General features: G+C 39.1%; 1 protein-coding gene across 1 annotated transcript in view; it reads right to left on the bottom strand.

The window, feature by feature from the left end:
• map3k5 (mitogen-activated protein kinase kinase kinase 5) overlaps positions 1-16,190 on the bottom strand; it is an 82,375-nt gene that overhangs the window by 39,170 nt on the left and 27,015 nt on the right. The window contains exons 4-6 of the mRNA XM_031728534.2: positions 12,078-12,271; positions 7,983-8,151; positions 5,757-5,863 (exon numbers count right to left, since the gene is read on the bottom strand). Of these exons, the coding sequence (XP_031584394.1) occupies positions 5,757-5,863; positions 7,983-8,151; positions 12,078-12,271 (470 nt within the window). The remainder of the gene's footprint in view (positions 1-5,756; positions 5,864-7,982; positions 8,152-12,077; positions 12,272-16,190) is intronic.

The raw sequence follows: 16,190 nt of genomic DNA, 5'->3' as shown, positions 1-16,190 counted from the left end.
CTGATTATCTCTTCATCAATGCACCTGTTAGTGGGTGGGATACATTAGGAAGGAAGTGAACATTTTGTCCGCAGAATTGATGTGTCAGAGGCGGAAAAGAAATGGGTAAGCGTAAGCATTTGAGCGAATTTAATGTTGATTCTGACAGAAAGTTTGAGTTTGTCGTATATGAGGCGCCAAGCGGCAAATCAGTCACGGGACCCAGGTTGACTGCCGTCCACCACCGAAAGCACCAAAAATGGCAACGTGAGCATCAGACCTAGACTACAGAGCAATTTAAGAAGGTCGCCAGATGCATCTTCGTCATTTACTAGAGGAACACCTGGTACAGTGTTGTTTCTTTTAATGTAAAGAGCTGCAAACCATAGTTTTCAGTCACGTGACTGAATCACTACCCTGGCAGGCAAACATTAATCCACTATGACCGGAAAGAATGACAGTATTGCAGGACAAAAGTGTTGTTTTTTTTCCACTTGTCTCAGGGCAAGACTATTTGGATCATCTATCCGTGGAGGAAAAACGAAGATATAAAGATAAATCTGAATTTTGGGGACTTGTGGTTCATATTCTGCGTTTATTTAAATCCCTGAAAGTAGCAACAGAGCTCCAGTTCACTGACATCTACATCAGTCTTGTAAGAGTGACTCATCCTAAACTGCTGCCAGGATGAAAGCTATCAAAGTATGGACAGCTACATGTAATTTCAATCTGGATGGGTAAATAATGCTGTCGTGCGAAAGGTGAAGAACAAGAAATTTTTCATTGTTAAAGCAAAGATAGCTTAAACTAGAGCCCCGGAGAAAGTCATTCCATCATTCATTCTACGACTCTGGCTTAAACGAAATGCCACACATAGATCTTACGTTTTGTTGACTTGGACTTATAGTGTAGTAAGCACAAATGCATATCATGAAAAAAAATGCAATTTTCCTGCTACTCCCTTATTAAGACGCGGAGATCCATACATTTCATGTGGCAGACTTTTATGCCGGATGATTTTCTGAGACATGCCTCTCGGGATTTGTGTCCACTCCTGGTCTGAAACCAGGGAGTTTAAACCATTACAGCATGAAGCTACTTTAAAAGAAGTAATTAAATACATTTTTAAAAAGCAAACATAAATTGAATAAAATGCTGAACTTTGATCACATAATGGTTTCCATAAGACTTCTCTCTGCAAATGCATTCCTTATTATGTTTTTTTTTTCCTTTCACACAGACTGTTTACCTGCAGGGAAATAAAGCTTGTTCAAACACGATTGGTCAACAGAAGTTGGATCACAAATAGAGACCAGGAAGCTTGTGGTTAGGTGCTTGACTGAAGGGGGGAGGAGCGGTGGCCTGTCCTCCTGAATGCATCATAGAAAATGTAAAATGTTCTAATTATGAATGCTAAACAATACAACAAGTTTAAAAATGTATAGCTTTCCTCGCAGTGTTTTTACTTTACTTTTTACTGTGATATTCAAACAAAAGAGAAAGTGATACACCGTTTCACACTGATTTACTGATTTCAGTGTGTCAGTGTGCCTGACACCTATCCCCAGAGATCTATCCCCAGTTGGTTTATTTATTTCTGATTGAATTTTTCTGATTTCCCAAGGCACCCCTCTTGCACCTAGACCAACCTTTGCTTTAGTATTGTGAAATCACAAAAGTGATTTCTTTTTTAGCAAAGCTTTTCAGCAGTTTTGAAAGAAGAAGATAAATGCTGCTGTCCTCAGGTCGGCAAATTGTTTGGAGCGTCTATAAAAAACAGTATTTTGAGATTACATTTGGTGTTGCACACATTTTATTTTACGTAAATAACAGCTAAAGTATGGATAGGACAAACAGTATTTATTAATCGGATAAGATAAACAGATTGTGTCCAAAACACAGACTTGGGAGAAGAAATGAGAGGTGATATCCTGCAGAGTATCACACAGACAAAATGTGTGACAGTCATGAAAAAAACCCTCCTTATTAACATAACGTGGCTTCTCTCCAGGGCGTGAAGGTTAAATAAAACATATGAGCTGACAGCTATTACCATGGAGACTGCCCAGAGGGAAGAGCAATGAGGGAAACAAGATCTGCTCTTCGAATGCATCTCTCCGCTTCCCTCTTTCTTTTCTTCAGAGTGCTGATGGGTATTTGGATATGGAGATTTTTTTTCCTCGATCTCGTCAGACTCTCAGCAGTAAGACCTGCACACCAGGCCCCCAAGCAGAGCTGAAGACTCACATGCCTGAGGCGGAAGCCCCTTCAACCCACCAGATTCATTTAGAAGCAGAGCACCTACTTTAGATCAATGATTAAGTGCCTATTAAGGCTAAATATTGATAATCTCAAGGCATGGTGTGGGCTGCATGCTGCTTACTCAGAGCTCATTGAAGGTAATGATTTATACAACTCCATCTCAGTGAAGGAATTCATTCAGTTTCACACTCAGAACAGAGTAGATTATTTGACTTTATTATTCTATGGTGCCACCTACTACAAACTATTATCTGAAGGCAGTTTATGAGTAATTTGAATAATAGCTTTGAAACAGGCTTAAAAGAGGAGATTACATTACCAAGGATATAATTCTACTTCTGGGTGATTATAAATACGTAACATAGAGCTGCTAGTGTTCTCTTTAGCAATAGAGGCAATAGCTAGAACATCTATGGGAATGCTCAAATGCACAGAGGCTGCAGGGATGAGTGCTAACGACTGTGTGGAAAACCTAAATTCTTAAACGGAGAGATCTGCTTTTGTCTGATCATGCAAATCAAATATTTGGCACTTCAGCACAATGGTGCAAAAATCACGCCTAGCCTTTATGGTGTGTAAAATTATTCCCAGAAATCTTACAGGGGATAGCAATGAAACAGAATATGCATGTGTGTGCTTCCAGATATGCTGTGTTTGTGTTTTTATGTTTAGTTTTAGTTTTGTTTTTATGAATTTTTAGTGTTAGTTTTAGCTTTTGGTATCATGAGAACAATAATTACACAACAGTTAGGATGATTCTGATTTCTGTTTTGATTCCTTTTTTCTAGTTCCCAGAGCCTTTAGGTCTAAAAGTTCCAGTTTTGTTTTTATGGAGTTCCCTCCATGTTTTCCCTTACAGTGTCTTTCAGTGTTCACGTTATTCCTGCTGTAATTAACAGTTTAATATTTGTGTTTTTGTTTCGGGCTTAGTATTCTAGCCACCGTCCCTTCTCTATTAAGTCTTTGTGCAGGTTTTTGCATCTCTGTGTTCAGTTGGGTTCTCTTGTCATTCCTGGTTTTACTTTGATAGTTATGTGAATTTCATTTCCTCCCCCATCTCGTTGTCATGACTGCCCACACCTGTGTCTTGTCCACTCTGCTGTTTCTGTTTCTCCGATGTGTATAAATAGTCCTGTCCTTTTTTTTAAGCCATGGTATTTGTGAATCTTTCCCTCATTTTCCCTGCCTCCCTGTTTGAATTTAGATTCCCTGTTGTTTTTTTGCCTTTTTGGGTATATTTGTATTTTCTTTTACGGTGTATCTTACCTATATCTTACCTGTGAGCTGTGTAGCAGAATCCCTATGTCATTACCACATTTTAATGTACTTTGATATGACTTTTTTTGTAATTTGAATATTAAAGTATCCAAATCAAAAATACTCATTATGCACCTTGGTGCATTTCAAAATAATGTGTATCATATCATTGGATTACAACTGCCGACACATTAGTTTGCAAGTTATGCAAGTTGCAGCTTGTATGTGGGGATATGTGGTGCTTTTTATACTGTTTGGCAGGTCAGTTTTATAATAATACATTGTAATTTATTCGTTTTTTCTATTTATTTGTCTTTAAAGTCGCTACTAACTGAATACAGTAAAATAAAGTACAGTAAAGTTAAAAATATAATTATTGCCTCCAAAAGTCTCAAAAAGAAGATATGACCTATTTACCACCTTTAGTGCGCTCAAAATCTATTTCTCCCTCCCACCAACAAGAACAAATCAGACAACACAGTTACACCACCTGTGGCATAACAATCTCCTGGAACAACTATTGTATTTATACAATGGTTTACTTGCTGAGTAGGTAAACTGACATAAATGCCCTCCTACAGATGTGCCTCTGCTCATGTCGACCTGCCCTAACACTGGAGGATACAACTGAACCTCACCACAGACACAGAGCTTTCCATCATTATCACTTATTCAGTGAATTGGTCTCACAAAATGTCTCGGTATGCCGCCTCGAGCTCGCAAATGCAATATCACATAGTGGGAATGAAGCAGCTACTAACAGCGAGCACACGGGCATCTTGGCACCCTACAGAAACATTTTCCATTTGCTGCCAAATTAAAGAACAGCATGCTTTATTGCTGTTTGAGGCAGTCACACCATGAAAACCGCAGGAAGTTTACAAGAAAAGCAGCTGGTGAGAAACAAGCAGCCAAAACCTCCTGTTTTGTACATCTGTCTCTTCCTGAGACGAGTACTGTAGCTAGACGCGCACCAATAATGTCACAGCTGCTTAGAGACATACATTTAGGATTTCAATACTGCTCTGCTAACGCAAGATAAATGAAACTGCTAGAATATATTTAAAGAAAACCCTGAACACCATGAAAAATACTCTGGCAGCCCTTATGATACTTAGAGAAAAGACTAGGACAAAGGAAAAGAGTGCATTTGCTTCACTGTGTTTAGAAGTTTTGATTCCAGGAAACCTGAGTGTGTTTTGTTTTGTGAAAGGTCCTTAAAGAAAAAGCAGGTGTGTGTAAGTGCATGTCATCGCTTCTCTTCAAAACAAAATATAATGCTAAATAACTAAATATTCTTCAGTTTCACATTCTGATAACTTAGTGATATCTTAGTTTACTCTTCATACATCAATAAAGCATCTAGTTTTATGTAATTTAAATGAAAGCAAAATTGCCCATCTCTATGACAACATCTGTGTGAAGCATCTCACCAAAGATTTCATGAGGTCGAGAAAGTCAAAGACGGATAAATAACTTGATTATTTTGGGAAATAAATACACTTATTTTATATATTTAAATAAAGAAAAATATCAAAGAAAATAGACATAAAAATAAAATATATGAAAATTTTAAAAATATAAGAAATATATAAAGGCCAGCGCCTTCCCTCAATTTGATGTACCCTATTCAGTACTCGTGGGTCACACCACAGTCTGTTGGAGCCTGACCATCATTCTCATGTCAACTACATAACAAAAGTTTCATGTCTATATCTTACATAGTTGTGACCCTATCAAACAAATTATGTGATGATCACTGCTGTGAGTGAGAGGGATGACAGGCAGAAAAGCTTTTAAGGTTTATATTTCCACATTTATAAAATAAAATATCCAACAGAACAGGCAAACACAGCAACACAAGTACAGGAAACAGGGATACGCCGAATATACAGTAATAGCTCCTGCTACGGTAGGTGTCCCCAGGACTACTTTTCCCCACAGTGACAGATTCAAAAGGTGAACACAATACCAGCGACACTGTGGAGAAGACACATTACTCAGATGTCAAGGGTCGCAAAATCCAAACCACACACAAAAAAGCTCCTACTGTAGCATTTTCATTAAAGTTTTTATCTGTCAAACTGAATATGTGTGCATGCTGCAGGGTTTCTGCCGGAAAGGTTTCTGGGGGTCAGCTTTGGCTCAGTGGGCTGGCAGAAAACCTGTTTTAGCCTTTGCGAGTATGGCTACAGGTGCAGGTTGTTGTTAGAGGTTTACACTGTGGATCGCTGTGACGTGTATGCTCGTTGCCTTACCGATTCAGAGCAAACGCGTAGTGGAACTTCACATGTGGATGAGCCATGGGGTCAAAGGTCGGAAGCTTCTCCAGAGTCTCTACCAGCTTCACGATGGACTCATAATCCTAGAAGGTAAGAAAAGATCGGCTATTGAGCTGTTCCTCCTGTCACTGGTGTATCTGACATCAGTGACACTCTTGTGATGTCACAGCTTTGCAAGTTAAGGAAAAGAAAAAGAAAGGAGGAAGACATTTGCCTTCAGCGCTACCATGCCGAAAGGCTTTCAGAAGTCACAGAAGATAACATTAAGTGCACCAAAGTCAGTGTAAGGAGCAAGTTAAATACGATCTTGTAGGAACTCCACCAGTCATTGCTGAGCACTGTGGGACTAGTGCATATGTACCTCTGTTCCAGTGCCCTCCAAACACACACTCTGACTCATCAGTGTATTTAGCTGCCGCGTTGATCCTCAAGGGAGAGTTTCTGATTTCCTTTTATTCATTATTTCTCAGACTCAACTGTCTGTGTATCACAAAAAGCACTTCAATAATTGAGTTGCCTCTTCATCACATTTTGGTTTCTTGTAGTCACCACAGCCAAAGCACTTTGAATAATTCAGCACATCCTCAATGCTTGTTGTTCTAATGAATGATTCATTAGACTGTGCACTGCCTATGGTGAGTGGGACGATCTGGACAGAGAAAGCCGCAGCAATGTGGAGACTAAAGAGGAGAAAGAGCAGAGCGTTTAAGACGAACAGACCAAACGCTTCGCCTAGAGCGCTCTACAGGCAGTCTGTAAATGGCCCCCGTTTGAGAAAGTGGCACTGGTAAAGGGATGGTGGAGATAGATTGAAGCTGATTCAGTAACCTTGCTTAAATTTGTACAGCAGATGTGTACAGTAGCTTCTTTTTCAAGGTCAGGGACATCAGCGTGCACATTCAGTGCATCTGAGTTGACAGCTGGTTTAAACTTGAGAAGGTTGTGGGTGATTAGCTGAATGCCTGAAAGTTTATGGAGAAACTTTTTGGGATGCCCTTTTCAAAGTAAAGGCATGGTGAAATTACCATGTTGAGATTTTGTTTTGTTAGTATTAACTAATAACTATTTGTTCCCATTTTTGGTAATTTTATTACATAATTACAATCACTTTGAGACAGATATTTTAGGTAATTGGTTATCAGAAAATGTAGTAGCAGTTAATAAATGAATACATTAAAAAGTCAATTGAAGTTAATTGTTATCTGTGAGCATTTGCTCATTTTTTCCAGTTTATTGCAGTTGAAAAATCTAGCTTAGTATTCGCTGCCATGAGGTCATGCTTAGACGCTGCCAAGGAAAATCAGCTGGTGGTTCAGATGTACATTACTCAATATGCAATTCTCTAATCTCATATAGGGCGTGCCATTTAAGCTGTTTAGCCCGCCCACAGTTACAGTTTCGACAAGCAGCAGTGGGAGCCATCTCCACCACAGCCTCTCATTTCATGCTGTTTCCTGCCTAATCAGTGTTAGGGATTGTTGTCACTGACGCCTGCTCTGCTCTGCTGTGTGCTGGAAGTCTTGCTGCTGCTCTCCCCGCCCTTTGCATTCCAAGTATGCACGATGAAGGGCAGGGAAGTCCCAAAACAGAGCCATGCCAGCAAATATTACGGCAAATTGAAAATAACAATCTTCTCGTGACTATACTGGTTCTGGCTGAACTGAACGTTTTGTACTTTTGAATGTTTGTTCCAAAGTAAACAAGACATAAACTTTCCTAGGAACACGTCCAGGAAGTGTGACGAGTATTTTTCAGTATTTTTGAGATTCTTACATAGAATAATAAATAAATTAACTGAAACTAAACAAATACATAGCCAAAGTTTATTTTTAAGACTGCTGCCTTATTAAAATCGGCCTATCATGAATATTTTTTTTATGATTTTTGATGTTGTTGCACAGATGGATGTTCAGATTAAAGATAACTGAAGTCCTTATCTCAGGCACACAGCTTTGGCTTGCACTGTGTGTTTATGAGGGGCAGCCAATGAGAATAAAAATGGCCTAAAGGAGGAGAAGCTGAAATAACTCGTTTCAGACATGGAACAAAAAGGGGGGGAGGGTGCACCAAGACTCAGTACATGATAAACAAGAACCACTGAACCACATCCCCTCTGGTTGAAATACCCAAAGGCAATACACATAATTTGACAAATGACAGCAATATGTTGGTGTTCAGGAAGTCCACACCCGACAGCTGTACCTGGATGTCTCTGTACGTAAGCAGCAAATTGATGACGACATCAACTGAAAGGCACTCCACGTTGTCCAGCCGCTGCTGGATTCGGCTCAGCTCTGCAGCCAGCTCCAAGCCAGTGTAAAGCTCCCGGGCTTTACGGATCTCATTCAGAATCGTCTCACGGAAATACTGGCTGGAAGACACGAAAACAAACAAACATGCATTTATACACGAAAGAGAAGATTGGCTTGCATGTATATGATTGACAAATAGCAATACAAAAATTAAGCAAAAAAATAAATATTTTACGGAGTTTAGGATCTGCTCCTTCAATTCTAACACAATTGGACTTACTTCTTTCCCTGCATTCTCACAGTGTTTTGCATAATTTCAGATCATTCCCCAGTGAGACACGAGCTATTTTCATCTCGTATAAGTCATAAATTATTCACTGACAGATGAAGGGACCAATAAACCTGATAACTTCAGATATTAGTTTGATGGATTTAAAAGCAGAGCAGACATCACAATTAAGACCGTTAATTAGCTTAAAGCAGAATTACTTCCAGAAACCATATTCTTAAGCTCTTAGTTGCTCTTGAAAAAACACAAAGGGATGAACAAAAGAAATCAAATTTCGTGATGCGGTTCAGGTACTTAGCAAAAGCCTGTCTGTAGGATCTTTCAGATTTTCACATTTAAAACCGTAAAACTGAAAACCTTCAGAAATTCTGTGATTGTGGACCATCTAAATTCAATTAATTAATATTTTCCAGTTGCAAATTGTGTCTTTTTCAGTGCTGAATTTCTTTGGCTGTTTAATCAGCAGTTTGCAAAGGATAACCTTGTCTCATTTTGATTGTGGAAAGAACATGTGTACTGGCATTAAAACTCAAAAGACTGATGCAGATTATTGTCACTCCCCAGCCTCTTGTATGCTGAACGTGGTGTACTCTAGCTAAAAATGATAATATTAAGACCTAAATGCCAAATAATGACACAGTCTACACTCTCTATTCACATAATTAAGCTTTATGCACAATTTTGAAAAGACCCATGTAGTGATGATGATTTGCTGCCATAACCCTGAGCCAATCCTGGGGGTCAACCCTGTTTGCAGGGAGTGATTAAAGCCTAAATAATAACCCAATAGAAGCTCTGTTATTAAATAGTAAATGTGTTTAATGTGAATAGGCCGGCTAATATTTTCCTGTTTAGGTTGTTTTTCATAAAATATGAATAACAAATCATGTATTCGCATATTATGATCTGCTGCAGATGATCAGTTTGGTGTATCCTTGCTGGAAGGAGCAATTTTAAAGACATTAATACATATATTTGCTTCATGTGAGACGGCTCTTGTAATTCAGTAAGCTTATCTGTCTTCTTGAGACTTCAAAACATGGTCTCGACTTCAATATACACCCAAAACAATATAGTGCAAACATTGAATTACTGTAGGATCTTCGTACCTTCCTTTATGCCTGTCTCCAGGAGACACAGCCTTCATCAATCTACATGATTTTCTTTTCTGCCTGTAAAACTGAGTCACTATTCCTGGAGATGGACTAGAAATGACTGGCTGCTGTATCGCCTATTGGCAAGAAGGCCTAAAATATTACCCCAGCAACTGAGCCAAACAAAAGGGTTTTTTTCTTCTTCTCTGGTTTCAAAATGTAAATTACCACGTAAGTAAGGCTGAAGTATCCACGCACAAAAATAATTAGAACAAGTAAAAATAGGATGAGTGGGATAATAAAATAAATGCCTGGTGTGCTGAAAAACTTCTAACAGTGCTGATCAAATGTAAACATAATGTTAAAATGCTAAAAATGCTAATGTGAACTTTCACCTTAATTTGAATACAGTATAATGTAATTTATACAATGAAGCAATCATTTGGGCATTGTTTACCATTATAAAAACATATCACAGAGTCATATTGTGGGCATTTCCCATGCACATTATGACTCTGTGATAAGCAACAGTGATCTTACAGTGGTTTCAGAGGAGCATCTTGTCAGGAGCTTTAAATATATTTTCTTTCTCTTTTGCTTCCTTTTTCTCAAACCCATTGCTGTACTGTCAGTATGTCCTTCATTAGTAACACTAGACAACCTAAATATAAAGCTCTTAATATGTTCACTAACACTGTTTGTCTCTGCAAAGCCAAAATGCATTAAGGTTAAAATCTCTTCTGTTTTACCTTGGACAGTTTACACCAGCGGTCCCCAACCTTTTTTGCGCCACGGACCGGTTTATGCCCGACAATATTTTCACGGACCGGCAATGAGGTGTCGCGGATGAATACAACAAAATAAAACTAGTGCCGGTACCGAAAAAAAGAAGATTTATTCATAACACACGTGAAAAGACCCAGGAAAACCGAGTTAAAGATAAAAACGATAACAAAATAACGTTGAAAACCGATAAAAACCCTGAAAACCATACATTTCACACCTGAGGCTTAACTCTCGCGGCCCGGTACCAAACGACTCACGGACCGGTACCGGTCCGAGGCCCGGGGGTTGGGGACCGCTGGTTTACACAACAGAAATTCTGAATTTTTATAAAGACAAAATAGGAAATTGTTACAGGAAGCAGAGCAACTACAGAAATAGTTAAAGCTAAAGCAGAAACTATATTTACTGTATTGAATTTAGCCTAGCTGAAAAACTGTGCACACTCTGATGAAACATGATAGTGGGCACAGTCCTAACAGCTAACTTCAGATTGTTAATCCACACAGTGTGCTGTTAATGTCACTTCTAGAAAAGCTCTTGTTGTTAATCTTAGATTAAACTACTGTCCCATTTGCAAACGATAGATTAATTTCTGTATACTGTAACAACAGACAAATTACTCTATAAGAATTCTGTGTAAAATCTGCCACAATATCTGCCAAATTGTGTAAATAAGCAGGCCGTTAGTACTGACACTGCAATTTCACCTGCATATTCCTCTAAAAATTGTTTTAATGATGTAATTATTGTTTATACTGCATAAATGTGGTGTAGTTGAGAGACCTGAAAGAGACATCAAGAATCTTTTCATGAAGAACCGACGGTGCCAAATATGTAAATTAATACAGTATATGTTACCCATTTCAGCATAATAAAATCTGTATAAATGCCTAGTGGCGTGATACGAAGCGAGGGAATATATGTCTTCAAAGTTTTGACCAGTGCATGTAAAAAGGTCATAACAAGAAACTGGCTAAAATGTAATCCTTCAAGGACAGCTCAGCGGCTGGACATGTAGCAGAAGAAATATATTCCATGGAAAACAGACTCATTCCTTAAGGGTTAAAAGCAAGCATGCATAGAAAACTATGGACCAAAGGGTCTGTTCAAAAGTCAAAACATGTGTCAAATCTCTGTAAAAGTACTGATACTATTTTATGTCATGTTATATTTTTGGATACTTTTGTTGTATGTTCCCTTCTCAAAGGAAAAATTAAGAAAAAAATTCTGTGCAGATAAGAAGTGTTATAGTTAGGGGATGTCACACTTCATGTGTGGACTGTGTTTCCTGAATGCATTGATGAGCATCTACCATGGCTGGTGCAACCTTTCTGGAACAAGAGTTTGATCTTTGCGTTGCTCGTTTTTACGGCTCATAAATAATGAAAAAAAATTACAGGTTATTGCAGGTCCCCCTATCACACCACCGCTGCACCACAGTCATGCACTGACACACAAAACCCCCCAACAACATTTTAAAATGACAGGCAGTCGATTTTGCAAACTCAGGTGCAAACAAGCGTGCAACAGCTGACTTGTTTGCACCACCAAAGAAGTAGCAAACTTGTCCCAGTCGGCATCAGTGCAGTACTTTCAGAAGCTGCATTTTTAGGTCATAAGCAGTGTCTTAACTAGGCCTAACATGTTAGCTATCACAGTATTTCTGCGTTTGCTGTGCAGGAAAATCTAGCTTCTATCATTAGTCCTTTGTAGAGCATTACTGACCTCATAACCTGAGTGTTTCTATTGTTTAGCATCCCCGCTTGTACGCTATTATTGTTGAAATTTCTGGATCGCCTCAATAGGAGGTTTAATTTCACTTAATACAGTTTATATTTCTATTACAGCTGTCTATAAATAAGCAAAATATACTTACTGGGAGTTGGCTTGTGACACTTTGAGGAGCTGGATGAAGCGGTCCAGCAGAGGCATGCAGATGGGACCCAGCAGCATCTCGAAGCTGGGCTGCATCAGCTCGGTCAGGCCCTTCATCAGGCTGCCCTCACAGCAGTACACCTTATTCTGAGGTGTCACCATGTACGGGATGAAGGTGTAGTTAGCTGAGCATGTCTGTTAAGAGAGGAAACAAAGTTCTGGATATCAGACATCAGCACATTTAAACATCTGTGAAATTTCTTTTTGTATGCAATTGTAACATTTGCCCAAAATATGTGTGTATTGTTTTTTTTTTTAATCATAAACCATACTCAGTAGTCTTTTAAATGATATCTATAATTTACTTTTCACCAATTTAAAAGACTGATGTGAGCACTCAAGGCAAAGTTTCTGCAAACAAACATCTATTTCGATAAGTTAGGCTTAGTAGCTTTATGAAAATATATGAAACTATAAATCAGTCCATTTTCTTCTGCTTATCCAATTCAGGGTCACGGGAATGGAGGAGGCTTAAGCTTATCCCAGATGCCATGGAGAGGGAGGTAGGGGTAGACCCTGGATTCAACCCAAAACCTACTTGCTGTGAGGCAACAGTGCTAACCACTGTGCCACTGTGCTGCCATTATATGAAACTATATGTATGGAACTATATTTGTAACATTTACAGACTATAATGTTAAAGTTATACTAAAATATGAGTAGATACAGCATCAGATTATCATGTTTATTGTGACATCTTTGCATAAACTGTATCAATAAAACCATCTTCAACTTTGTTCTTTTTATCCGTTTTGTTACATTTATGCAAAATAGGAGCTGGGTGCTAAAGTCTGAAACCTTAGCTTTACAAAAGTGTACAAAAAAAGATAGTAAACCTCATTTACTATCTATCAGACTTTATAGCTTCATTCAAAAACTAACATATCAAAATTGTTCATTAAACACAACTTCCAGCTGATTTCAGTGACCTGTGCAATGAAACATTACATTGTATAGGGAGGAAGCAGATTGCCTGGGGGAAGTCTGCAGTAATTTCCCCTATTTGAAATGGTTTCGGGTAATTACATGAACCTTCATCTCTGATCTTCCTATTCACACAATAGTGTTTATGTAGCGTTGTCTTCAGTGAACTAGTCTAAACAGGCAGGAGCAGGGAGGTGAGATATGCAACAGCTTCATTAGGAGGTGCTGTCTTATAACCACAAACACTTACAGCACCTTATTTTCAAATGTCACTCGCTCAAGCAGCCTATCACACAAGAAAAATCAAGCAGCAGCAGCTGAAGTCTCCCTGCTCACCTGCTGCAAAGCTCTACCCTGTTCTTTGCTCCAGCTGTGCCATTATGGAGTAATTGTGTCTGTTTCAGGTTTGGCCGCACTAGTAGCATTAAAAGCCTTTTTTTTTTATTCACTTAGCTTTAATACTCGACAGCCGTTATTGTGTATCTGTATTTGCTTTTTTAACTTGACATTATTTGCACCACATTCTTGATGCTTCTGTCGCGGCGGCCCACCACTGCTGAATAAACAAAGAGGAAACACATGCGTGTGGTGTCTACAGACAGAGGAGAGAGAAAGAGCGAGAAAGAGGCAGGAAATCCACAATTAATATCCTCAAGAAACAGCACAAGTCCTGTCAAGAAGAGCTATTCTCAGAGTGTGAGATATGTGGTGAAACAACACGAGCATCTGAAGGCGGTTGGGCTGCAATCCAGCTGCATCCTGATGACTTTAATATTCTATCATGCTTTCGGTTTTTCAGCAACCTCGAAAATACACTGCTGCTGCTGCTTTCAGTGCCAAAAAAAAAAAAAGGAAGTAAGAGGAACATGTGGCATTGAAGCAATGAAAGCCAACCGAAGATAACTACTTCCTCCTGTGCAACTGTGGTTCATGACATCACCAGTAACTGCAGCGGCAGTGTGTGCCTTTCAAAACAAAAAAAAGACTGTGACCCCTATTTCTTTTAGGTGTAACCAGACAGGTTGCAAAATGCTGATGCTATATTTAGCTTCTTTGTGCGATTCATGCTGTCATGGGGCTCACATGACAGATTTGTTTTCACACGCTGATGCATATTTCAGAGCGGCAGCAGCTGCGGGTTATTTGAAGCTAACCTCCAGTAGTCCTTTACCGGTAGCAGGTTTCCGAGCTGATACACATGTGACAACTCTGGCTGATGAATCCAAAGAATGAGCCAGGTATTTACCGCGTGAGTCATCTGTTTAGTCAGTCCTGCCAAAGATCCATCTGCTCATCTTCACTTTCAGCATCAATGTTCTCGAGCAGCCTACTCACTCACCTACATAGAGCCTGTTTACACTCCTTTAAAATGTGTTTTGGACAAGTGGACAGCACTAAACACAACCTGCATTGCTCCTGAGGTGTTGTGGGGCACATTTGGCTCTGTATGCTTTGTAATGTAAATGGTATTTTGTCCTGAACTATTCCTAAGCAGGAAAAAAGATAACAACATGTCATCAAAACACAATATGGTGTCCATTCTTGCCTGCAGCTCATGAAGCAATTTGCTAAAAAATATGGAGGCTGGCTGGGAACAGACGTAGCTTTTAACCTTTGTTGTAAATGATAATCAATAACTGGATATGAATATAGGAGAATATCTTGGAGACACATGTGTAAACGACCAGTCAACAGTCTCCACGGATGTTGTTTTGTGGGTTAAAACCAGCCATCTGGTCAGTCTAATGGCCTGTATATAGTCTAGTCAAATCCCACGGCAATTTGAACCAAGTACTACCCAATTTAACCAACAATCAATGCGCTTTCAGTCTGAATATTCTCTTAATGTTAAGCAGACATTAAAAGTAAGAATTGTTTCAAAAATTCAAATCGATGTCTTTAAAAATTATATTGATATTTAATTTAGATGGGAAATGGTTGCAATGATGTAAACATTTATTTGTGCGAGCTTCCAGAAAGTTGAAACCACTGTTCCCAGACGCTGGCAGGTCACTGTGGTGCTGTGGTTAGCACTGCTGCCTCATAAGAAGAAGTTTCTGGATCAAATTTGCAGGTCGTTTGCAAGCTTTCAACGACCTGACAGAACGTCTTTTCGCCTTTCACTTTTCAACCGAATCTCGATGATGCTAAGATATCTGGCGTAGTTGTAAATGGGCTGTCCCACTCTGATCCAGTAGCCAGAGATACAATTAAAAACTGAGTCGAAACAGGGTGATAGATACACACAGACGCCTATGCTCCTATGGGCAGCAAATGCAGATATAAATCAGTGGGAAAAGTAAATGAAAGTGTACTGACACAGAGGGACATTTGTGTATGTAATTACAGTAATTGAACATACACAAAGAGGCTAATTACCTGGATTTCAGTTATAATGGTAGTGAGTTAAATACACTGTTACAGACAAGTAGGAGCACATGCTTTTCAATGATGAGAATAATCAGACATATCTGCAGCTGCAGAGTGTATTTTAAAGCAGTCACAAAAAAACAGAAATGTATTTGGAGCACTACAGAGGGAAGATCAACCTTCTGCTTCCTAAACTATAACAATATATGCAATCAGCACCTTAAACCAAAGATCTTCTTGGGTTTAGGGAACTTTGAACTGCTTCTGCTAACTCCAGTTGACTGTTACTGTTACAATGCTTCCACTCGCTCTCACCACTGTATTGTTTTTCGGCTTAACAAGCAGCTGTTTCCAGTCAAAGTTCTTTTTACACTGTACACAACATCAGATAACTACTAGGTTAAAGAGTAGCAGATAAACAAAGGGGTGAATACAGCAGGTAAAAACCGTGATACTTCCCTCGGGCAACTGAGAAGAGCAAAAACAGAGGGGCTACTGGTGTTTCATCAGATAGCTTCTAAGACTTTAAGTAAATGATAATGGTGCTCTATAATAATGGGCAGCTCGGTGACACAGTGCACTGTTGTCTCACAGCAAGAAGGTTCCTGGTTTGAACCCTAGATTTCTGTGTGGAGTTTGCATGTTCTCTCTGTGTGTGGGGGGTTCTCGCTAGGTACTCTGGCTTTCTATCGCCGTCCAAAGACATGCTTTGGACTTAATCCTAAATTGCTTGTATGTGTGAATCAGAGTGTGAATGGCT

This window comes from Oreochromis aureus, linkage group 15 (assembly GCF_013358895.1).
Source record: "Oreochromis aureus strain Israel breed Guangdong linkage group 15, ZZ_aureus, whole genome shotgun sequence".
In the NCBI taxonomy this organism is placed as follows: domain Eukaryota; kingdom Metazoa; phylum Chordata; class Actinopteri; order Cichliformes; family Cichlidae; genus Oreochromis; species Oreochromis aureus.
This window is presented reverse-complemented; position numbering and strand designations above follow the sequence as displayed.